The sequence below is a fragment of the Salmo salar genome, chromosome ssa08 (assembly GCF_905237065.1).
Source record: "Salmo salar chromosome ssa08, Ssal_v3.1, whole genome shotgun sequence".
Classification (NCBI taxonomy): Eukaryota; Metazoa; Chordata; class Actinopteri; order Salmoniformes; family Salmonidae; genus Salmo; species Salmo salar.
Genome location: NC_059449.1, coordinates 13536901 through 13561774, shown reverse-complemented (window position 1 = coordinate 13561774; position 24874 = coordinate 13536901). Strand labels below are relative to the sequence as shown.

Below are 24874 nucleotides of genomic sequence, written 5' to 3'. Positions count from 1 at the left end.
TAGTGTCAATAAGAAATTGACACAATGTTGTTGAGATGACACCAAGTCCCTTGTTTGTTCATTATGATTTTCTTTGATTTCTAAATTAATCTTTGAGAGAAAAATGCAAGTGCTGATACAAAACATTTTAATGAGGACTGCAACCATAATCAAGAGACTTCATTCCAAAACAAGATTATGAACACACTGAAGACCAAAACGTCTCAAGATGAGCACATCATAAAACATGTAAATGTCTTTGTGAAAGTCCTGAGAGAAGGCATATTGAGATGGTAGCTGTGGGGTCATTTTAGAGCTGGCGCTTCCGGAGAATCCATAGTCCAATCCCTTCCCCTCAACATATATGCAGTTCACTCATAATATAGAATCCAGAGTGATACCTTGACCTCTCTCCCAGTAAGACTGAGTGGACTTGATGCTCTTGTAGAATCAAAAGCACCACAACTCCCTCCTTTAAAACACTAATGAAGTGGACTCTTGTACTGTTCATATCACCAGACATCTACTTCTCACAGTCACTGAGCGGACTCTCTAACCGAATCCACAGTCCCGGTCTCACCAGCCTCTTCCTCTATACTGGCTGATATGGAGATGGAGCTCTTCTGCAGGGTGACGGCCAGTCGTACCCAGTCTCCCTCCCTCACTGCCAGGGGCTGGTGCAGCACCACGGCAGCCTGCTTCCAATGGGAGTCCTGGTTGAAGGTGCTCACGCTGATCTCCTCGTTCAGGTGGATCTGGTACCAGAAGGGCACAGCAGTCACCCTGCCTGAGGCACTAGCCTGGACCTGGGAGAAACACAGTCAGGGCCATAGAAATAGACTATTGTAAGCTATAAAATAGTAATTGTAAACTCAGCAAAAAAAAGAAACGTCCTCAACTGCGTTTATTTTCAGCAAAGCTTAACGTGTAAATATTTGTATGAACATAAGATTCAACAACTGAGACAAACTGAACAAGCTCCACAGACATGTGACTAACAGAAATGGAATAATGTGTCCCTGAACAAACGGGGAGCCAAAATCAAAAGTAACATTCATTATCTGGTGTGGCCACCAGCTGCATGAAGTACTGCAGTGCATCTCCTCATGGACTGCACCAGATTTGCCAGTTCTTGCTGTGAGATGTTACCCCACTCTTCCACCAAGGCACCTGCAAGTTCCCGGACATTTCTGGGGGGAATGGCCCTAGCCCTCACCCTCCGATCCAACAGGTCCCAGACGTGCTCAATGGGATTGAGATCCGGGCTCTTAGCTGGCCATGGCAGAACACTGACATTTCTGTCTTGCAGGAAATCACGCACAGAACGAGCAGTATGGCTGGTGGCATTGTCATGCTGGAGGGTCATGTTAGGATGAGCCTGCAGGAAGGGTACCAAATGAGGAGGAAGGATGTCTTCCCTGTAAAGCAGAGCGTTGAGATTGCCTGCAATGACAACAAGCTCAGTCCGATGATGCTGTGACACACCGCCCCAGACCATGACGGACCCTCCACCTCCAAATCGATCCCGCTCCAGAGTACAGGCCTCGGTGTAACGCTCATTCCTTTGACGATAAATGCAAATCCGACCATCACCCCTGGTGAGACAAAACCGTGACTCGTCAGTAAAGAGCACTTTTTGCCAGTCCCGTCTGGTCCAGCGACGGTGGCTTTGTGCCCATAGGCGACGTTGTTGCCAGTGATGTCCGGTGAGGACCTGCCTTACAACAGACCTACAAGCCCTCAGTCCAGCCTCTCTCAGCCTATTGCGGACAGTCTGAGAACTGATGGAGGGATTGTGCGTACCCTGGTGTAACTCGGGCAGTTGTTGTTGCCATCCTGTACCTGTCCCTCAGGTGTGATGTTCGGATGTACTGATCCTGTGTAGGTGTTGTTACACGTGGTCTGCCACTGCGAGGATGATCAGCTGTCCGTCCTGTCTCCCTGTAGCGCTGTCTTAGGCGTCTCACAGTACGGACATTGCAATTTATTGCCCTGGCCACATCTGCAGTCCTCATGCCTCCTTGCAGCATGCCTAAGGCACGTTCACGCAGATGAGCAGGGACCCTGGGCATCTTTCTTTTGGTGTTTTTCAGAGTCAGTAGACAGGCCTCTTTAGTGTCCTAAGTTTTCATAACTGCGACTTTAACTGCCTACCGTCTGTAAGCTGTTAGTGTCCTAACAATCGTTCCACAGGTGCATGTTCATTAATTGTTTATGGTTCATTGAACAAGCATGGGAAACAGTGTTTAAACACTTTACAATGAAGATCTGTGAAGTTATTTGGATTTTTACGAATTATCTTTGAAAGACAGGGTCCTGAAAAAGGGACGTTTCTTTTTTTTGCTGAGTTTATTTCTATGGTCAGGGGCACAGCTCAGTGGAAGTACTAACACTGCCAAGGGATCTGGCAACTCAGTGTTATCCTCAGTATAATGTGTAAGCAGACAATGGTGCCATTTACCATGTTATTTTTATATGAATGTTTCAGACAATATCTGATAATGTATCTATAACTAAATGAATCTGTCGGGTTGGGTCTTTACCTTGACGTCTCTGTTGGTATAGTTGGCGTTGGTGTTCATGAGGTCCAGGATAAAGAGTTCTACAGAGTCACTGAGATGTCTACACTGCAGAGTGGACAAGTCCAGAAACACATGGACTGGAACCTAGGAAGGAGAGAGATCATATCATTGTTCCATATTAGATGTCCATTCAACGGACATCTATACAACCCTACATCTGAGACTAACTCAACCCCTTTAAACAGAATAACAAGGCAGTCCATGTAGTCTAGTTCAGTATTTCCCAAACCTCTCCTGCTAGTTTGTTGTCAGGTGTTTTTAACTAAATCTCCAACTCTTAGAACTCTTTTAGAGTCATGTGCATCATGTGACCTGCTGCAACGCATCGCACAGCTACACTCTAGAAAGCAGGAGGAGAGTTCTCATCAAGCGACAGAGCGGGAGTGTCACTGTCACGGAGAACAAACGAATGCCGCCACCTCCTCCTCCTCCCCGTCACAGCGCCCGGTGTCTCCGCCGCTCTCCGTTTGATGTCATTGATGTAATGCTTACCGATGGATCCAGGTAGGGATGTCCTTACGTGAAGCCGCGCGAATGCTTTTCCCCAGCGTGACAGTCGTGCTACGGCGTGCCCTTGTCTGAGCTCTTCAGAGACAACATCTGTTTAAACAAACTGCCGTCCCGCGGGAGCCAACGCCGAAAATTAGAGCGCCAACAAGACACCGGAAAAGGCAGACGACTTAAAAGGATTTCTCAGCTCCCCGTAATACGGACGGAAAGCCAGATAAAAGAAAACATGAGAAGTCTCAACGTAGAAGGTTGCATTGCAAGCAAAATGGGGTTTTAAAACCCATTTTGACTTAAAAAAAAGCACTGTAAAAAGGTCCGTTTAAACGCATTGTGCCCTTTCAAATTGGTTCACTTGAGCTCAACTGCAATACGGAAGACCAAGAACCACTAACAGTACTGCGAAAGAAACTATAAGAAAACAACGTTTAGCTTTCGCCAGAATATTTTTTTTGGGGGGGGTTATATGTCTGCAGCCATCTTGAGTGAAGATGTTACAACCCTCAGGCAACATGTTGGTGTGTCTCAGGAGCCTGTTCTTTGAATCAGAAGAATGATGCAAGGTACAAAGAACATTGAGGCAGCTGTCAATACTATGACTATTGCATCAGTGACATGAGAGGGAATACCAGATATGAGAGGAGACATGTTGAGCGAGAAAGGCTTGGGAGTTGTGTCACGTAGAATGAATTTCTGAGTTGACCATACTTTTCCCCCTAACCATGCAGTAAATTTACAATAGGACTTTGTTAGTTATCAGAGTATAGTGCATGCACATTTAGAGCTGGGGAGTGTGACTACAGCCAGGAGGTTTTGCTGACAATGTGACCGGACTCGGTCCTCTGTAGCTCTGTTGGTAGAGCATGGCGCTTGCCCTCAGAACAGCCTCAATTCGTCAGGGCATGGACTGGCCCACGTTGACTCCAATGCTTCCCACAGTTGTGTCAAGTTGGCTGGATGTCCTTTGGGTGGTGGACCATTCTTGATAATCCTTCCCCGTGTGTGAGTGCGAAAAACCCAGCAGCGTTGCAGTTCTTGACACACTCAAACCAGTGCGCCTGGCACCTACTACCATACCCAGTTCAAAGGCACTTCAATATTTTGTCTTCATTCATCCTCAATGGCACACATACACAATCCATGTCTCAATTGTCTCAAGGCTTAAAAATCCTTCTTTAACCTGTCACCTCCCCTTCATCTACACTGATTGGATTTAATAAGTGACATCAATAAGGGATCATAGCTTTCAACTGGATTCACCTGGTCAGTCTGTCATGGAAAGAGCTGGTGTTGCTATTGTTTTGTACACGGTGTAAAGAGATATATATATATAAATAAACGGTGTGGTTTGAGGCCTGAATGCTGATTCACTGAAAGCTGTGGTATATCAGACTATACCACAGGTATGACAAAACATTCATATTTACTGCACTAATAACCAGTTTACAATTGCAATAAGGCTCCTCAGGGGTTTGTGGTATCTGGCAAACATACCACAGCTAAGGGCTGTATCCAGGCACTTCGTGTTGCATTGTGCATAAGAACAGCCCTTGGCCATATACCACAACCCCTCTGGCCTTACTGCTTAACCATATCATTAAAACCTCAGGCCCTAGTGACGACATATGCAAGGCAGGTGGGGAGATACAGTATGCATGCAGCGGATGTGGGGAGGTGTGTCAGTAACTCACAGTGAACTGGTTGATGAACGGAGCGATGTTGAAGCCCAGTGTAGGCTCCTGGCCCTGGACAGCACTCTCCAGCAGCAGGGTGTCAGACTCCACCAGCATCCCGTACACCACTATTCTCTCTGGGAAGATCTGACCGCCGTCCTCCAGCAGGCACCTGCCATGGATGGACCCCACCAAAACAATCAAACAATTGTACAAAAAAGGGACAGATTCTTCCAAACCCAAATAGTCTATTTTTCCCAATGTGACAACACTGAAGATTCAATATCAACATTCGAGATGCTGCAATATGATCCACAATCCCACCTCATTCCTAAAACACTATCAAATTCCACCAGCACTTCATACATACTACCCGTTTACTACCAAAACTACCTTTCCCAGCAGCACTTCCTCCATCTTCCTACCTGGCTAGGGTGGCTTTCTCCATCAGCTTCTGCCTCACTAAGCCACAGGTCTCCACACAGTCTAATATAATGGCGCTCCACAGCTTCTCCCTGGAGGGTCTCTGGAGCACCGCCTGCTCATCCTCCACCTGGTTCAGCCAGAACTCGAGAGCCTCCTCTGGGACACCGTTGGCCCTGGCCAGCCTCCTGAGCACCGCCTGGTGCTGGGTCTTCTCTACCGAACTATAGGCCTTCACCTGGCCCTGACTGGCTGCCATGAGGGAGAGAACAGAGAAGCCCTCGGACACGTCCAGCACGTAGAAGGGGTCGGGACCAGGGTCCATAGGGCCACTGGGAGGGTCAGTGAGAGGCATGACCTCTAACCCTTGACCCTGGATGGGACCCTGGACCGAACGAGCGTCCTTCAGGTTGGTGATGAGTTTAGCCAGTGCCCTGCGGAAACTATCGTGGTAGGGCTGATTGTTGAGGAGGGCCATTTCAGCACACTCCAGCATGGTGTAGTCTCGAGGTCCACTGCTCTGCTCTGTTCCGAGGCAAGCTAGGGCGCTGCACAGTTCTGCCTCGGCGTTAAGGCTTGGGTTGGGATTGCCGCTTGGACCTGGGTTGTTTCTAGGTTTGTCTGGATCCAGACAGTCGTCTAGACAGAACTCTCGTCCGTCTCTCGCCACGGCAACGCTGCAGAGTCTCAGGTAGGCGTCCCGGCAGGAGATCTCCACGATGAGCTCGTCACCAGGCCTCAGGGGAAAATCTGACGAGACATTTCATTTTATGGTTCACTTGAAGAAGGACAGATACAAACCTATTGACATTGAATAAACAACCATCCAATGCGTTGCACCATCACTTAAATATTTTGAAATAAATATTTTTATACACAATCCATGTCTCAAGGCTTAAAAATCCTTAATTAACCCATCTCCTCTGATTGAAGTGGATTTAACAAGTGACATCAATAAGGGATCATAGCTTTCACCTGGATTCACCTGGTCAGTCTGTGTCATGGAAAGAGCAGGTGTTCATAATGTTTTATATACCCCCTATGTACATTTGTTTTGAAGTGTGTGACCCTTTTTTTAAGTCTAATAAATAAAGCACGTAAAATTGCAAATGACGTACAAATTCTTGGCATATCATAAGTAACAAGTTGATTTCTTTCTTTTTTTTATAAGGCCTTGTTGCACACATTACTGTTTATTCATGAACCACAACAATAAGTAAAACAGAACTGGCATGGAACAAGATGCTTTGTCAATGCACAAAAAGAAAGCGGGAGAGAGGAAGAGGGGTAGGAGCAGGGGAGCGAGGGAAATGAGATTCAGGGAGGGAGGGAGACAGAGAGACATTCCTGTAGGAATAACATCTCTTTGTGTCATCACGTCAGCGTGTGGCCTGTCGTTGTCAGGGGGCGTTTGGGGAAAATACATATGTAGAGCCTACAAGAGATTCATGAACACTAAAGAGTGTCACAGGCGATCCCGGTGCACCCGTCTGTCTCGCCACGGCAGCCGGGAAACGGATGTGGATGATCACCGGGAAAAATAGCGGGAATGGTGTCTGGCGGGTCCCTGGACACTACCCCTGTCAATTATCAACACTGCTGTACAGAAACACTGAGCTCGGCAGCTGACTGATGGTGCATCTCAATGACAACGCCACAACTTCACTTTGTTGTTCTACGTCTGGAAGGAGCACAATAGCCTGACAGGATAAAGGAGTACAGAATTGTTTGCAGACAAAGGTCAAGCCTATTTGCGTAGAATTCATTCAATCCATTTGAATGTTCATGGTTGTGGAATCCAGCTAGGCAAACCAAAGACAACCAATAACAGCCTTGAGGTTACAGTGTAAGTTGACTTCAGGTCATTGCCTACTGTCTTCAATGGAATAGGTTTCTTCTATATGTAGCCTACTGCCCCCGTTTGACGGAATGGGGAATTGCATTGCAAACATCAGAAGGGGACAAATATTACAGCGGAATATGCAAGAACACCATTTGTATATATTATGTACAGTATGTAATATATGTGTAATGTATTACTGCAATAGTTGCTCTGAGTGGATGTCAGGAGAATCTGTCTCTACAGTGCATTCTGTGCATCTCTACTGTATGATTAGAAGGGCTCTATGTAGAGATGTTTATACACACTGCTCCCTACGCAGTGCTCCCTACGCACTGCAACACTACATCATACTCCTACAGAGGAGTAGTGTGCAGTTGTCTAAATATACTACCTCACTGCATGTACAAAACATTATGAACACCTGCTCTTTCCATCAAATAGACCAGGGGTACTCAACTCTTAGAGCCTGCTGGTTTTCTGTTCTATCTAATAATTCATTGCACGCGCCTGGTGTCCCAGGTCTAAATCCGTCTGATTAGAGGAGAACAATGAAAAAAAGCAGTGGAACTGGCTTCAAGGTCCAGAGTTGAGTTTGAGGGACACAGACTGACCAGGTGAATCCAGGTGAAAGCTATGATCCCTTATTGATGTCACTTGTTAAATCCACTTCAAATCGGTGTTGATGAAGTGCAGGAGGATATTTAAACCTTGAGACATGGATTGTGTATGTGTGCCATTCAGAGGGTGAAAGGGCAAGACAAAAGATTTAAGTCCCTTTCAATGGGGTATGGTAGAACTGCAAGACTGATGGGTTTTTAACACTCAACAGTTTCCTGTGTGTATAAAGAATGGTCCACCACCCAAAGGACATCCAGCCAACTTGACAACTGTGGGAAGCATTGGAGTCAACAAGGGCCAGCATCCCCGTGGAACACTTTCGACATCTTACAGAGTCCATGCCCCAACGAATTGAGGTTGTCCTGAGGGCAAAAGGGAAGGTGTTCCTAATGTTTTGTACACTCAGTGTACATACACGTCTTATATAAATGAGCCTACTGTGTGGTGTCTGAACGGGGTAGATGGCCTGCTCCCAGCAGGTGTCCTCCTTAGGGCCGGTGGACAGGCTACTCTCCTGGTCCAGGTGGAGCTGGAACCACACGGCCAGGGCGTCCAGCAGACCCTCCCCAGTTACAGGTAGACGCACCCGGCTCACCTCCCGGGAGCACAGACCCTCCAGCTCCTGGGGTACAGTTAGCATAGCATAACACAATCACGGCTCTTGTATTCTTGGAACCTATAGCCAAACATCACGCTAACGAGCTTGTTCGATTTTGAAAAGCTTGAGAGAGTATGAGGCTTTTGACATACGAGATATTGTTTCGTTATCAATATACAGAATCTACACACAGCAATGCCACTGTGAGGCTGTACGTCGTAGTTGTTGATCATAACTAACAGTTCCCCGTGGAGATGTAATTCTGGTTTATACGTTATCTATGTACACATAAAGACGCTCTACTGCCGCTGACCTGAACGTTGTTGAAGTCTATGTCCAGGGCATTGAAGGGTTCAGTGAGGGGCGTGTAGCCTCCAGGCAGTCTGCTCAGTCTCTCTGTGGTGTAGGGCTCTGTGGAGTCATCCTCTGAGCTGCAGCTTACTGGGCTGTGGAGCTCTCCGGCTGCAGCCGTGGCCAGGCCTCCCACCTCAGACACACACAGCCTGCAGGCACATGGTTATAAATAGATGGTATGACATGAATATTAACACCGGTGTCTGTTCACACACACACACACACACACACACACACACACACACACACACACACACACACACACACACACACACACACACACACACACACACACACACACACACACACACACACACACACACACCCCCTCTCCAGGGACATATGGCCTTCAGCTGTTGTTCCATGTCGACAATGAAATATTCCAACAGATAAGGACACGAAAAGGTGAACAACATGTTGAACTTGTTGATGTTTGGTCTACTGTTCTAAATGCTGAGGCATTGAGGGTGAAACGCGCAAAATAAATTATACAACTAAATCCATCATTGAAGAACAACGTCTGACTGACTTAAGTTAGCCTTTATTAACAACACATGGACAGGTCACCTGTGATGGCGGCGGATCTCCAGGCACTGGACAGCCATCCCAAACACAGTGGCTCCGGCAGGGATGACCCGGCCTGTTTGGGAGGGAGGCCTGGATGGGTCCTGGGTGCTCTGCAGTAGCAGGAGCAGAAAGTGAGCCTTCACATGTTCATACATCAGGCCTCATGCCATTAACTTTGCTATAATAGGATTTTGGTTGTTGGTGCAATTTATATTATATGTTTACTTAATGCACTTGTCTGTAGGGAATCTTTATGTAAAGGATTTTCATCTATCCTTTTTCTTCTTTTTTTTTACCTCAAATGTAGTATTGCATTGAGACCATAGATGGCAATGTTGACCTATATTGGCTGCAGCATTATGATATTGAGGAAGGTGGTTGATTGGCACTGTAGCCTCCTACTGTAACCTTTAAAATGATTTTGGATGAATCTCTTTGCCAATAAACAAAGGATTTGGCTGGATAAAGGACATTTCATATAAAGAGGATTGATGCTCCATAATCATGTTTTACAATTGTGATTGTGACACAAAAATATAGGTAAAGCCTCTTATGAAGATTACTTTGCGATCACTTGTGTTGAATTGAGAGACAGACAATCCTGTTAAATGAATGAAAAACATGAACATGACTGGCATCTAAATCCATGGTTGTAATGAAACTGAAAATGTTATGAGAAAGTGTTGGGAAATAAATAATCAATACTAAAACCAATTCATGTTACTCACTAATCATGGTAATGCTTTCAGACTTACACTAAAGGGTGGCTTGTATTCACTACAGTGTTGGAACTCAGTATGAACACAAAATCCATCCTCAAAATGGCTGCCTATGCTAGTTAATTACCTGTGGAGGCAAAAGCAGATGATTCCAGGCGTGTATAAGGCTTTCTATAATACCTTCACCAAATAGGCCGGCATCCACAGTCTCGGTGACAACCAGCGATACCCTACCACAGAAAACACATCACACAAACGGTACATACACATTAGGAGGACGCATAGGGACAGTTTCCAGGCCACATTTTAGTAATTAAGCCGAAGCTCTTATCCAGAGCGACTTACATTAGTGCATTCATCTTAAAGTAAGCTAGGTGAGACAACACATCACAATCGTAGCAAGTACATTTTCCCTCAACAAAGTAGTTATCAGCATAGTCAGTTCTAGTAGGAAAAGACAAGTGCATTATTTGTATTTTATTTTGGGAGAGGACATGGAATTTATTCAAGATACTCTTTAAAGGAGGTAGGGTTTCAGATGTTTTTGGAAGATGGACAGCGACTCTGCCCTCTTGACATTGTACGGGGTTAAATCAAGTCTTGGACTGATGCCCATGCTCAATGGAGAGTCTCCATGTCTTTTTAGTCCAGGACTAGGCCCATACAGATGTCAGAGTAAGAGGGAAGGTGAAAGGTCACCTCTTAGGGATGTCTTTAGGCACTTCCATCTCCAGCGACTTCATATGGAGGATCTTGATGCGTCCGTTCATTCCGTTAGCGGTGACCACCTCACAGGCCAGTTCGTACATGGTCTTGGACAGCTCACAGGCGTACACCTCAGCCGCCCCTGCCTTCTTAGCACACATTCTGTCCATAGAGAGACCGGAGAGGAACAAGGATTACAAGCAGTAACAAACAAATAGAAATGGACAGACCACAGCCATGACAGTTAGTGTTTTTAACAGAGCTGTGTAGATTTCTCTGGGACAGATACTAACCATTAAGATTGTAAAACTTTAACCTAATTCTTCATATAACATAGCCACTGTAATAAAACAAAGGATGCACTTAAAAGGATAGCTCACCCAAACTACAAAATGACATTGGTTTCCTTACCCTGTAAGGAATGTATACGGTATGACAGCAATCCATGCTTTGGTTTAGTTTTACTGGCAGTGGCTGGCACTATTTCCAAATGCTACACTTTTAGCATTTGCGGCACAAATGTCCAAAGACCTCTTGCAGGTTAAGGAAAGCAATATGTAATTTTTTCATTTGATGAACTATCCCTTTAACTGTAATAGGCAGAAAGAAATCTCACCCGAGGATACCTGTCCCTGTGCCTATATCTAACACAGTGTTGCAGCCTCCCTCAACAGCCTTCTGGATGGCCTGCTGGTACTTGTGGTTCCTCCTGCGATCGTTGAGCATCAGGAAGTGCCAGCGCTCCACCAGCCAGTTGGCCACGCGGTAGAAATTCTCCTTGGCCTCAGGGTAGTCCGGCTTCAGCTTCAGGGCCTTGTGGAAATGACCAGCGGCCTCATCCCTGAATCCCATTCTGGAGCGTGCATGGAAGATTGGAACGGAACAATTGTGAGCAACCTACGAATACTGTGACACATTTACTAGGACACAGCGCTGTCTGGCTAGTTCAACCACTGCATGCAAACAAACAATTCATTGGCAAGACATGAAAGAAAAGATAACTATAGTCTTGATCCGGCATTGAGCACAACCTAAGGTACAATAGTACCTAGTAAACCTGACTAGTAGTCTTCCCAGTTCCCAAGCCTACAGACAAGACACCGGTCAGACTGTTGAGTGAGGGCTACCTGAACAGGTGTTCCCCCATGCTGTTGATGATGACCTCATCAGTAGGGAAGAGCTCCAGAGCCTGTTCGTAGCAGTCAAACAGGTCCTGGATGCGCCCCAGAGAGTCGAGCTCATCTGCCCATTTGAACAGAGTGAACCTAAAGGACTCCTGAAAACACACACATTATAAAAACTTTATTGGTGATGTATTGGACTAATCTACAAAAGAAAATCACTTGTCTTTTTCCTTCCGTGGTAAACATTCATATTATAACGTGCAGAGAGAATACACACTTCAACTTCAAAACGAAATGTAGCCTAGTGGTTAGAGCTTTGGGCCAGTAACCGAAGAGTCATTGGTTTGAATACCCGAGCCAACAAGGTTAGAAAATCTGATTTGCCATTGAGCAAGGCACTTTACCCTAATTTGCTAAAGGGGCACCATACTACTATGGCTGACCCTGTAAAATAATAAATTTCATTGCACCTATCTGGTGTATGTGAAAACAAATACAAATCTAATAAAAAAAATCTGAAAGTTCAAAGGGAATGTCAATTGTCAGACAGGCTGAATGGTGTATAGCCTACAGCAGGGCTCTCCAACCCTGTTCCTGGAGAGATACCGTCCTGTAGGTTTTCGCTCCATCCCTAATATAGCGCACCTGATTCTAATAATTAGCTGGTTGATAAATCAGGTTAGTTACAACCTACAGGAGGGTAGCACTCTAGGAACAGGGTTGAAGAGCCCTGGCCTACAGGTTTTCCTTTGCTACCCACACTGGCAAAGTCCTTCAGCACAGGAGCCAGGTTGAGGACGAGAAGGTAGTGGACAAAGGCGGTCCCATAGTCTTGGTTGAACAGACACTGCTGGGCACTCTCCAGTGACCTGGACACCAGCTCATTCCTGGCAGGGTCCTCCCTGGGCACCCGACGGTTCCGTCTGCCACGCTTAGGCCTGGTGCTGGTGTTGGGCATTCCTATCACACAGGAAGTTAGGAGACCACATGTTAGGAACACACAGAAACATAAACACATAGCCAAACAACATTCATCACACTGATGAGCAGTTTATTTTGATAATTACATAACTAGCTACAATGTCATTATCAATAGCTGTAGCTAGCAAGCTAACGTTTAAATTATACAAGTCTAGACTATCGGTGCAAAATGCCACACCAAATGATAAAAGAGTATAGCTAACTAGCAGTGTTGTGTTCATCATGCAATATCACTAGCTAACTACTGGGTATTATTTTCAAAACTAGTCGCTAACTTAGCTACTACTGTATGTTAACTAGCTAACTATAGCCAGCAAATTGTGTAAAACTTCATTTTCAGTGATGCTGATGACTTACTATATATATGTATCACACAATCGTGCATACAAGAGTAACGCTATAAACGATGATGACATTAACAGTATAAAATGTAGAGCTAGCAACATCTGATAGCGCCGTTAGCTGAAGACCACTGACAGTGAAGTATAATAAGAGTTTGTAAACCCAGAGGCGCAACATCGCCAGACTTCCGGGAACGCTTGCGAAGCAGACCAACATACCAGGCCGGGGTTTGGGTTTTGAGAAATCAATAAGAGAAGTGAAAAATTATTCCTTAGCTGTTAATCTTCTCGAAATCTAAAGGCACAACCTAGATGGAAGACAATGTCTCAAGTAGTTGAACATGTTTACTCTAACCTCGCGAACGTGACAAACTGACACGTCTTCATTTTTGTCCAAAAAAACTTTATATCGAAGGAGTCCCTTTGATTTGACGGCCTGAACATGCGCAGTTTGGCGCGAAACGACCGTTATACACGATGACGCGTTCTTCTCACGAATTTAGCTAGCCTACAAAGCGTGATCGGGGATTTCTATTGGTGTAGCAGTTTCTGCCTATCTTTATACTGTACTGTCTTAGGTATGATAAGAACTGCGGCACATGTCCGTTGAGTAAATAAGTACGGGTAGGAACAAAGATATCTTTCATGATTCCATTGTGTAAAGTTGTGGCTGTTCTGAGTGAAGAAAATCAAATTAGAGCGTCTGAAATATTATAATAAAAAACGGTCACCGGCTAGATATATTATAAGTATGTATTTTGTAGAAAATGTAAATATTTTACATTGTTGGCAAATGTATGAATTAATCAGAAGGTGGGTGGAAGCCAAATGGATAAACGCCCTATCCCGCGTCTGGGGAGGAGGGCTTGAGCTCAACGCCTACTTGTCAAATAGGAGTTTCTCCTTTCGCCTGTCAATTGAATGTCTATATTGGACGACGTGGACTACAACTTGGATTGACACAAGAATATACTGAGTTTTTCCGACCTAAATAATGGTTTGCGGTTACTCTTGAACAAGCTCTAACAAAATAGTTGCTAATGTAGGAATGCAATGCTCATTTTCAACTACTCGTAACATGCTAGCCAAGTTACTTCTTGAAATAGCTGTAGTTAGCCAACACGTTATGATTTGGGAACACTAGCTAGCAAAACGTAGCTAACGTGTTAGAGGACAGCACAAGCTAGTTGCTCACCCTAAAAATCTGTTTTTGGTTGGTTAAAGATACTTTTTTTTTTTCGCTTGACACCAAGCAACTTGTTGGTGGTGGCTAACTAGTTAGTGCGTGGTTTTTATAAAGCAGCTTTACAGCTTCTTATGCTAGCTAGCTGACCTAGTCAACTAGCTAACGTTAAAGACATGGGATTACACCCGTTGGAGTTTAGCGAATGCTACCTGGACAGTCCCGTTTTCAGGGAGAAAATAAAGGCACACGAGGCAGAGTTGGACAAAACCAACAGATTTATCAAGGAACTCTACAAGGATGGAAAGAATCTCATCAATGCCACAAAACGTGAGTTTTTATGCAGTTGAGTTTATTGCCCTGGAATGGTTAAATTGAGTTGCTGACTATCTGGCTAGTTGACAGGTCTCCCTATGCAGTTTCAAGTTTGCCTCTTGGACTGTGCAAGCTGTATGGTTAAGGTTATAACGTTAGGGCTCACTCTTTTCTTGCAACCAGCTGTATCCAATCGCCCTAAACTTTGTTTATAGCTACCAAAAGTTTGTTTCTCTGAACAGCTGTGTTCAACATTTTGTACATGGACCAGTAGTCAGTTCTGGAAACAATACCTTCATTATTCAATAAACTGGAACACATTGCTGACAGGTAAGGTCTGTTGTCAACCCAATTTGTTGTGCATGAACTTGCAAAATCCCCAGATGTTAACATTCACCCATTGTCTAGAGGCCAGAACACGATTCATGTGGAGTACTTTGCAAAAATGATAAGGTTTTTCCTTGAAGAAAGAATGTAGAGGCAATAACCTATCCAAATAACTTATGGCAGTGTGACAAGGTTGAAACATAAATTGCTGTCATCATGGATTGATTTGTGAGCACACCTTCACCTGGGCAAATATAATCTCCATGCACTCCAGCCCAGTGGGTTGGGTCTGTCAAATTGGTCAGGTGCCTTGTGAACTCTGGTATTATCAAGTGTTATTTGTCACATGCACTGAATACAACAGGTGTAGACATTACTGTAAAATGCTTATTTCCATCCCTTAATCAACAATGCAGTTCAAGAAATATAGTTAAAATATTTATTAAAGAAACTTAAGTAAAAAAAATAAAACAATAAAAATAACGAGGCTATATACAGGGGGTACCGGTACAGAGTCAGGTTAGTTGAGGCAATCAGCTACCTGTTCATTGCTGGAACAAAGCCCTGAAGACACCACTGATATCTGTCAGGCAAACCGGCTAACTTAATTTAGTCACTGTTAGCTGATTAACTATATTGCTTTAGAGTGCAAATGTTGCAGTGCTGTAGGAGCATACTGCTTTTAGCCCACTGCAAGCCTCTGAGGTTTCCTTTTCATTCAGAAGTGAAGGATTTCTAGCAAGGCCTGCCAATGTGTTTCATTACACTCAAAACTCTGGTGTACTTTCATCTCTCCTTTTCTAGGTGCAAAGATAGAATGTTCCATTTGGAAAAGCCAGTGAAGAGACAGAATATTTCTAAAAATAAAGAGTAACGTGACTTTCACAGATTGTCCTCTCTGTTTTGCAGGCCATTTTGGGAGTTATCAGGGACCAACATGTGCAGTGGAACTCTCTGGGGCAGCCTCAGATGGACTGTTTGGAATAGAACCACCTCTGTTATTCACATTGCATGTGAGCTTTAATACAATGCAGAGTAGTGTAGCTGTAGGTAGCCCACACAATTAGTTGTTCAGGCCAGGAAAGATTGCTTGCTTGCTTTGACAATTGATTGTCCCTTCCTAGTGCAACTGGTACTCTACTGGTCTCATTAGAAGCCAGTGATGAGCTTGTTAAGAGTTTATCGGTTCACTACAATCGGTGATGCAGCTCAGGTCAACCTCTTAACCTTCAGTGCAGCAGACTAAAAATAGTGTTTCCGAGGTTAATTTGCAGTAGGCCACACTCCCACTGTAAGAAAACAAACATTGACTTGTCTGTTTAGGCAGTAGGGATGACATCTGAGAGCCCTGCTGCTGTGCTTCATAACTGTAACAATAACATATATTTGATGTACCCTAGGTCTATTGTTATTCCAAAGAATTGAAGGTTCTAGAATAGGAAGGTGAGCTTATTTCATAATGCAGGCAGCACACACCCTCTTCCTCCACATGGAGCATCACCCTGCTAGGCTGGCTCTCTGCAGGGGGCTCAGTGGATGTATGTGTGGCAGGCATTGTGTTGAAGTGGGCTGGTAACATCGAGCTATAAATCTGTTTTATATTTCTCAGTTTTGTTTCCACTTTCCCAGTTTTTGCTCTAAAATAACACTTAAGTAAATATAATTTTTTTATTAGAAAAACAATTGGATGTTGTAAGTCCTCAACAATGTTTAAAACCTCTTTGGGATAGGGGGCAGTATTTTCACGTCCGGACAAAAAGCGTGCCCAAAGTAAACTGCCTGCTACTCAGTCACAGAAGCTAGGATATGCATATAATTGGTAGATTTGGGTAGAAAACACTCTAAAGTTTCTAAAACTGTTAAAATGATGTCTGAGTATAACAGAACTTATTTGGCAGGTGAAACCCCGAGGACAAACCATCCAAGATTTTTTTTTTAATTTTTAATTTATTTTTTAGTTCACTGTGTTTTCTATGGGGAAACTAGATTTGAGGCACCTGGTTGCAGTTCCTATGGCTTCCACTTGATGTCAACAGTCTTTAGAAATTGGTTCATATTTTACCTTTGAGAAATGAAGTATGGCTATTCAGTATGAGTGTCAAGCCAAGTGGACACTTTATTTTTTTTATTTTTATTATATATATTTTTTGGGTGCGCTTGACCTGTAGCTCGCTCCACTTTGATTTTATCCGCTATTGAACACAGTATATTCCGTCTTAAATTTTATCGATGATTTACGTTTTAGGATACCTAAAGTTGGATTAGGAAAGTTGTTTGGACCAAGTTTACAGGTAATTTATTAAATCTGTAGTCATGTTGGCTGAGTTGGAACCAATGTTTTTCTGAATCAAACGCGCCAAATAAATGGACATTTTCGGGATATAAAGGAGTTTATCGAACAAGGACCATTTGTGATGTTTCTGGGACATATTGGAGTGCCAATGGAAGATCTTCAAAGGTAAGGCATGAATTATATCATTATTTCTGACTTGTGTCGCAGCTGCTTGGTTGAAGTATGATTTTCATGTGTTTGTATGGTGGGGTGCTGTCCTCAGATAATCGCATGGTTTGCTTTCGCCGTAAAGCCTTTTTGAAATCTGACACGATGGCTGGATTAACAAGAAGTTAAGCTTTATTTTGGTGTATTGCACTTGTGATTTTATGAAAGTTAAATATTTCTAATTTGAATTTTGCGCTCTGCAATTTCACCGGATGTTCCGTAACAGGTTTAAACCACACCAAGAGACTACTTTTGAGAACTGTGGAAAAATATAAGAAATGTATTATTTTTGGTGAAGTTACCTTGTATTGCAGGTGAGCACCAGCCAGAGAATGTATTTTAATTTTTTTTATCAATGTTTCTGTAGCCCTTATGTTATTTCAGAATTTGCTAAACAAATGTCCACTGGATTGATGCAAATAATCATATCATTCTGCCAGAAAGGCTTAGGCTACGTTTTAGTTAACATTTCATTGAAAAGGTTTAAATCTTTCCATCTCTACCAGAAGACAGTTATCATTAGCCACATTACCAATGGCTACACAGTGTACTGTAGGCATACGCGTGCAAAATACAAATCACTGATTCAATTTGTTCATGACTTGGCAAATTCATACATGTTAAATACATTTAGTTGATTTCCTACTAAGTTCAATACATTTGAGTATTGTTGAAATCTGTTTTAATGTCTGGATTCTGGGTAGGCCGCTAGTAACATGCGTCTTTGGAAGACATTTGTTGAGACCAAAGACCACGAGCAGATTTAATATCCTACTTGATGAAAGGGGCATACCTAATCAGTTGTAAAACTGAATGTATTCAACTGAAATGTGTCTTCTGCATTTAACCCAACCCCTCTGAATCAGAGGTGCGGGGGGCTGCCTTAATCGACAACCCCTTTAGAATGTCAAATCAGTGAATAGGCTACTGTGTTTTATTTCATGGAAATGAACAGAAATAGGCTAGGTTATTAGTGTTGTGGATGTCTACCAAATTATTCTGACATTACTCAACTACCAAGAGGCAGAGCAAAACGGCAGCAGGTAGCCTAGAGGTTGCTGGCTTGAATCCCCGAGCCGACTAGGTGAAAACATCTGTAGATGTCCCGTTGAGCAAGGCGCTTAACCCTAATTGCTCCTATAATTCAACCGGGATAAGGGCGTCTGCTAAATGACAAACAATGAAAAAAAAATAATAAACTCATGTGGCAGTTGGCTGTGCATCAACTTTGACTTGTAGGCCTAGCCTATTTCCTAATGTGTTTACTGTATAGGGCTGCTCTACACTATAGCCTTAGCCAAGTTAGCTAGCTAGACACGTGATTGTAGTTGATACAAAGTGGGTTGAACAGAGGGTCAAGATCATCTTTGTCTGAGATCAAGAACAGCGTTTATTTTAGGTAGCAGTGTGTACCTGGTTTTATGTCCTTATTAAGCGATAAATAAGATGGGATCGGCAGTCTGGGCCCGCGTAAAGTGGCATGTGGTGTCTTTACTTGTCTCTTACACCTCTAAGCTGCTCCAGTATATACAGTGTCAGCTTTGTGCACTCACTCACTTCTCTGCGTGAAGTCAGTCATGAGCCAACGCCAAGTTCTCATTACATTGACTTCAGATCCTGTGTTTAAGACACAGCAGCGTATCGACTGACAGCTGCTAGGTCTCGTGAGACAGACTGCAGTGAATAGACGGGTTGGTTGTTTAGCAGCAACAATCGACGTGTGCGCAACTATGGGGCAAAACAGACGGGGTTGGCTTAGATTGTTGATAACATGTAAACTATATTTCGTCTTCAATGTTCATTGAAAACATAAGTGCTCCTTGAGCAAATGTATTTGTCTCAAATACATCGTTGCAGTTGTTGGTTAGCTAGCTAGCATTTTTGTTGCCTTGTTAGCATTGACATGAAATGTGTCATTGTCAACAATGGCCATAACTAGCTGAAATGAGTCACTTACGATTCACCACATGGCAGTTCCTCGTCATTGTTGGTAGCTATCTGGCCCTCCAGAATCGCAACAACTCAAACTTCTGCCCCATTGAAGCGTGTGCATTGTTTTTGTGACGTTGTCAGCTAACCCATCTGTAGTCCCTCACTAGCTATGTTTCCATTAACTTTTTGTTTGTTGATGGCATTTAGGTTTGCATAGAAAATGGATGACAATTGCCTGCTAGGGTGCGATTCCATTTAACCATCTTCCGTCGATTTAAAAACAGCTGGACGTAATGACGTCACACCTTAACATTTTTTTTTCTCTCGCAAAAAACAATTTTCAAATAAAAATGCAGTATTTGAAGTGTGTCCATTACCCATTTAGGCAAATTGCGCGTTAATGTTCTCATATCTGCTGTTTTTAGTTAAAAAAAAATTGCCACCTTGCTTTGTCGAAATATACCTGGGTCAATGGAAACCTGCCTACTGTGTCTGAGATCAGAGTAAAATGTCTCAGCAATTGGCTGTACTTGTTTGACTTTGTTTTATCTGCCTTTAGCCTCTCTGCTTTTGTGGTTGACAAGAAGAGGCTTGGCTGGGATTCAGTGAGATAATCGTCATTTATCACCATTTGAAATCAGACCATGTTGTTGATCAGAGGAGTGACTCGGGCTCTCTAATATGGCATATAATCCTCAAGGCATGTGAGCCTCCCATCAGCTTCTGGCAACATTAAAAGCAATTTTGTCAAGGGCAGATTCAGCATTACGCTAATCTTCAGTAAACATCCAGAGATGTGGTGTCACTGCCTGTATAAATATCATTCATTGAATGATGAACTGTAGCCTGGTCCCAGATCTGTAGAAGTTGGCTATACAGCACAAACATCTGAAACCAGGCTGAATGAAGGCTGAAGTTTGAATAAGGTAGGGACTAGGGAGGAGGAATGTTGTGCTCTTGGGCCAGCCACTGCTGTAGGATCTTCAAGTGGAATTCCCTGTCTTGCTCAAGTTCCAAAATCCCAAGTTACTCTGGTCCAGCTTTGGCCCTGGGCCACTCTTTCCAGTCCTACGCCTGAGGGGATGTCCCGCAACGGAAAGTCTTAGAATATATGTATTTTTTTGTTGTTGGAAGGAAACGTGCAAACAGGGCCTTTGGCCAGGGAGCTAGCCTGTGACATGGAAGTGCCCACTAGAGGAGGGACAGGCCAGAGGATGTGCTCCTGTTTCAAGAGTGGTTTCCTCCATAGGAAGTCTGCCTGCTCTGTACCCCCCTGTTACCCAACCCCAACTCAACATGTCAGTCATTTTATTTCTTTTTTTTAACCCTTCATTATGTTAGGGTTTAGTCTCTCATAATTGAGTGTCTGCTTTTCAAAGAACATCCTGAAATCTCCATGGGAGCTTTGTCTTGTGAGAAAGTATTACCCACTAAAACTGTCTTGATTTCAGATAATGGTATCTTCTATTAGGGCTGGGTGATCTATCTAATGTTTTAGCGCAATGTTCCAAATGCCTGTATGGCAAGAATCAAGGTTATTTGTTTAAATTTTTATGGGGGTTTCTTTTTGGTCTCGTCTCCTTCACTGCTGTGTGCGATGTGCACTAGAGGTCGACCGATTATGAATTTTCAACGCCGATACCAATTATTGGAGGACCAAAAAAAGCCGATACCGATTAATCGGCTGATTTTATTCTAGTTTTTTTTAGTGTGTGTGTATATATACACACAGCTCTGAAGTGACAACGATACTGAAGAGTCTGCTTAGGAGACAAATACTCAACTGTTTGAATAATAAAAATTTAGTTTAAGTTACCTGTGATGAATGCTGTAAACAAAAACTGTAATTTCTATATGCAGGAAATCCTATTTTAATAATGGGCATGGTAAGAATTGACTACCAAAGTGCGGGTCACAATTCCCATGACACCTTCTAGCAAAATCTGAAAAGCGGTTCCTTCATTTATTCCATAGGATATTTTTAGATTAACTTAAAATAAGGTCTGTTTGGTTTAGACTTACACCACCTTGCCAATTTTATAACTGTGTAGATATCCATAGGATATAACTCTGATCAATATAAGCACTTTTTTTGTAGAGTGGATTCATGAAAATATGTTGACAAACGTTACCTAGTGAGATTTACACGTATCAAAACGCCGAGGCGGTTTAAGCACGAAACACAGACCTTATTTGAAGTAGATCAAGACATTCTCTATGGAAGACATGAACGGTAAAATAACGAAGGAACCCCTTTCAAGTTCAGCCGCAAGTTATTACAGGAATTATGACGCGTTGACTATTTCTCTCTAAACCATATACCTTTGACTATTACGAGCCTGCTGCTGCCTACCACCGCTCAGTCAGACTGCTACATCAAATCAGACTTAACTATAATATAATAAACCTTAGTTTAAGGATTTGACCATATTAATGACCTATCATCTCAAACATTATTCTTTCAGTGAAATACGGAACCGTTCCGTATTTTATCTAACGGGTGGCATCCATAAGTCTAAATATTCCTGTTACATCGCACAACTTACAATGTCATTTCATAGTTCTGTAAAATTCTGGCAAATTAGGTCGCAACGAGCCAGATTCTGTATACCCTGATTCTGCGTGCAACGAACGCAAGAGAACTGACACAATTTCACCTGGTTAATATTGCCTGCTAACCTGGATTTCTTTTAGCTAAATAGGCAGGTTTAAAAATATATACTTCTGTGTATTGATTTTACGAAAGGCATTGATGTTTATGGTTAGGTACAGTCGTGCAACGATTGCGCTTTTGTTAAATCATCCCTGTTTGGCGAAGTCTGCTGTCTTTGTTAGGAAAAATAGTTTTCACAGTTCGCAACAAGCCAGGCGGCCCAAACTGCTGCATATACCCCGACTCTGTTTGCAAGAGAAGTGACACATTTTCCCTAGTTAAAAGAAATTCATGTTAGCAGGCAATATTAACTAAATATACAGGTTATAAAAATATATACTTGTGTATTGATTTTAAGAAAGACATTGTTTATGGTTAGGTACACGTCGGAGCAAAGACAGTGCCTTTTTCGCGAATGCGCACCACATCGATTATATGCAAAGCAGGACAGACTAGATAACTACACATGGTTGATGATATTACTAGTTTAACTAGTGTTTATGATTGTTTTTTTTTTTTTTATAAGATAAGTTTAATGCTAGCTAGCAACTTACCTTGGCAACGTAAAGCAGGTGGTTAGAGCGTTGGGCTAGTTAACGTAAGGTTGCATCCCCAAGCTGACAAGGTACAAATCTGTCGTTCTGCCCCTGAACAAGGCAGTTAACCCACCGTTCCTAGGCCGTCATTGAAAATAAGAATGTGTTCTTAACTGACTTGCCTAGTTAAATAAAGTTTTTTTTTTTTTTTTAAATACAAAATCGGCAAATCGGTGGCCAAAAATACCGATTACCGTTTGTTATGAAAACTTAATCGGTATAATCGGCCATTCCGATTAATCGGTCGACCTCTAATGTGCACCTTCCCACTCACACTCGGACACCAAGCACCTCCCCTGCCACACAACAACAATGAGAGCATATTCTTCCTCTCTGACAACAAGCAGTTTCAACTCTCTATTTGCGTTTCAGATTTGGTCCAACATAATCAGTCATATGGAAACTGAAACACAAGACATTATTTTACTGTAATAGAGGGGAAATTAACCTTTTAACAATGCCCTTTTTATGTCTCAACTCCCAATGAACATGATTTTGGAAAATAATGCTCAGTTTGTCGCACGCAGCATTGCGGTACTGCTAGCAGCATTTTAGACTTATGCGTTCTAGATGTGCAATGAGCATAGAAAGACACATTATATAAGGCATTGGCAACTCGTTGTCATTCAGAGAAATGAGCATCTTCTTATCCAGGTAGGCCACTTGATCTAAACAAAGTGAACAGGCTATGTTAGGATGGTGTATTCATAACAGTTAAACTGTTCTACCTTGTTAGCAAGCAAATGGATCCAAGTTGGCAAGACTTTAAATATAAAGATTAGCTGGCTACTCACTAGCACAGGGGTAGGCAACCCTAGTCGTGTTGAATTTAGACAATCACTGAACTGATCAATTTGGTCAGGTGGTGTAAAGTACTTCAGTAAACATTCTTTTAAAGTACTACTTAAGTTGTTTTTGGGGTATTTACTATTTATATTTTTGACTACATTCCTAAAGAAAATGATGCACTTTCTACACCATACATTTTCCCGACACACAAAAGTACTAATTACAATTTGAATGCTTAGCAGGACATAAAGGTCCACACACTTATCAAGAGAAGGTCTCTGGTCATCCCTACTTCCTCTAATCTGGTGGACTAATTTAAACACAATTTACAAAGGAAGCATTTGTTGGAGTGTGCCCCTGGCTGTAAAAATAAAGTTAATGGAAATTGTGCATCAAAAGCTATACTTTTGATTTACAGCTTTTACTTTGTACTTTTACTCAAGTATGACAATTGAGTACTTTTTCTACCTCAGGTCAGGTGTGGTGCCTAGTTGGAACAAAATCTGTCAGTACCTGTGGCGCTCCAGGAACAGGGTTGCCTACCCCTGCACTAGCAGTTGGGCTTATGCTTGAGTGTTTGAGACGTGTCCATATTCTATAATGGCTGCTACCAGAAGTTGTGCATGGCTCTGGTAAATTTTAGTAACAAAGGGCATTTTCATAAACTTCAAAACCAGATCAGTGATTATTGCAAAAAGCACTAACTATTTTTATAAAATATTGTAATTATTGGTGGGTCTTACGGTTGAAGGCTTATATTTAGCCTTGGTATAATTTAACAAACCCTAAATGCATAGATTATCTCAGGCTGTTTGAAATGCAGTGCATTGTTCATTAATTGTGCAGCAAAGCTTATTTAGAGAACATAAAAAATATATTGTGAATCGCCCATAACTTTGAAAATATCAAGATATACACCGAGTGTCTCTTTTCCATGACAGACTGACCAGGTGAATCCAGGTGACAGCTATGATCCCTATTGTCACTTGTTAAATCCACTTCAATCAGTGTAAATGAACGGGAAGAGACCTGTTTTAAATAAGGATTTTTAAGCCTTGAAACATGGCTTGTGCCATTCAGAGGGTGAATGAGCAAGACAAAATATTTAAGTGCCTTTGAAAGGGGTATGGTAGTAGGTGCCAGGTGCACCCGTTTGAGTGTGTCAAGAACTGCAACTCTGCTGGGTTTTTCATGCACAACAGTTTCCCGTGTGTATCAAGAATGGTCCCCCACCCAAAGGACATCCAGCCAACTTGACAACTGTGGGAAGCATTGGAGTCAACATGGGCCAGCATCCTTGTGGAATGCATTGAGGCTGTTCCGAGGGCAAAAGGGGGTACAACTCAATATTAGGAAGGTGTTACTAATGTTTTGTACACTTAGTGCAGGGCTGCCCAACCCTCTTCGTGGAGATCTACTGTCCTGTAGGTTCAGTCCAACCATAATTTAGCATATCTGATTCAGCTAGTTAAGGTCTTGTTGAACAGCTAATTAGTAGAATCAGGTGTATTAAATTAGGGCTGGACTAAACCCACAGGACGTAGATCTCCAGGAAGAGGGTTGGG

The 24874-nt window shown here is 42.8% G+C and overlaps 2 protein-coding genes across 5 annotated transcripts in view; one reads left to right on the top strand and one right to left on the bottom strand.

The window, feature by feature from the left end:
- Positions 1-110: 110 nt before the first annotated feature.
- Positions 111-19526, bottom strand: LOC106610226 (protein arginine N-methyltransferase 9). 3 transcript variants are annotated; one of them, XM_045722752.1, is made up of 13 exons: positions 19297-19526; positions 12453-12652; positions 11696-11844; positions 11185-11421; positions 10563-10730; positions 9991-10093; positions 9145-9254; positions 8537-8726; positions 8064-8247; positions 5167-5914; positions 4760-4913; positions 2523-2645; positions 111-785 (listed from the first exon to the last, which is right to left on the bottom strand). In XM_045722752.1, the coding sequence occupies exons 1-13, from the start codon at positions 19322-19324 to the stop codon at positions 516-518; spliced, it is 2664 nt and encodes an 887-aa protein (XP_045578708.1). In that variant the 5' UTR covers positions 19325-19526; the 3' UTR covers positions 111-515. The 3 variants fall into 3 exon arrangements, with proteins under 3 accessions (XP_045578708.1, XP_045578709.1, XP_045578707.1); XM_045722753.1 differs by lacking the exon at positions 19297-19526 and adding an exon at positions 13234-13256; XM_045722751.1 differs by lacking the exon at positions 19297-19526 and adding an exon at positions 13031-13245.
- LOC106610191 (rho GTPase-activating protein 10) overlaps positions 13883-24874 on the top strand; it is a 69736-nt gene continuing 58744 nt past the window's right edge. The window contains exon 1 of one of the 2 annotated variants that reach the window (XM_045722754.1): positions 13883-14527. In XM_045722754.1, the coding sequence (XP_045578710.1) occupies positions 14374-14527 (154 nt within the window). In that variant the 5' untranslated portion in view covers positions 13883-14373. The remainder of the gene's footprint in view (positions 14528-24874) is intronic. The other variant, XM_045722755.1, reaches the window with a different exon arrangement.

Bases quoted from the DNA above. Each gene is read 5' to 3' on its own strand.
- LOC106610226 (XM_045722752.1), bottom strand. From the start codon at position 19,324: ATGACGAGGAACTGCCATGTGGTGAATC. The intron at 11,422-11,695 runs GTAGCCCTCACT...TGCACGCTCCAG, and splicing joins ATGGGGGAACACCTGTTCAG to AATGGGATTCAGGGATGAGG. The intron at 9,255-9,990 runs GTAATTAACTAG...CTGCTACTGCAG, and splicing joins ATCTGCTTTTGCCTCCACAG to AGCACCCAGGACCCATCCAG.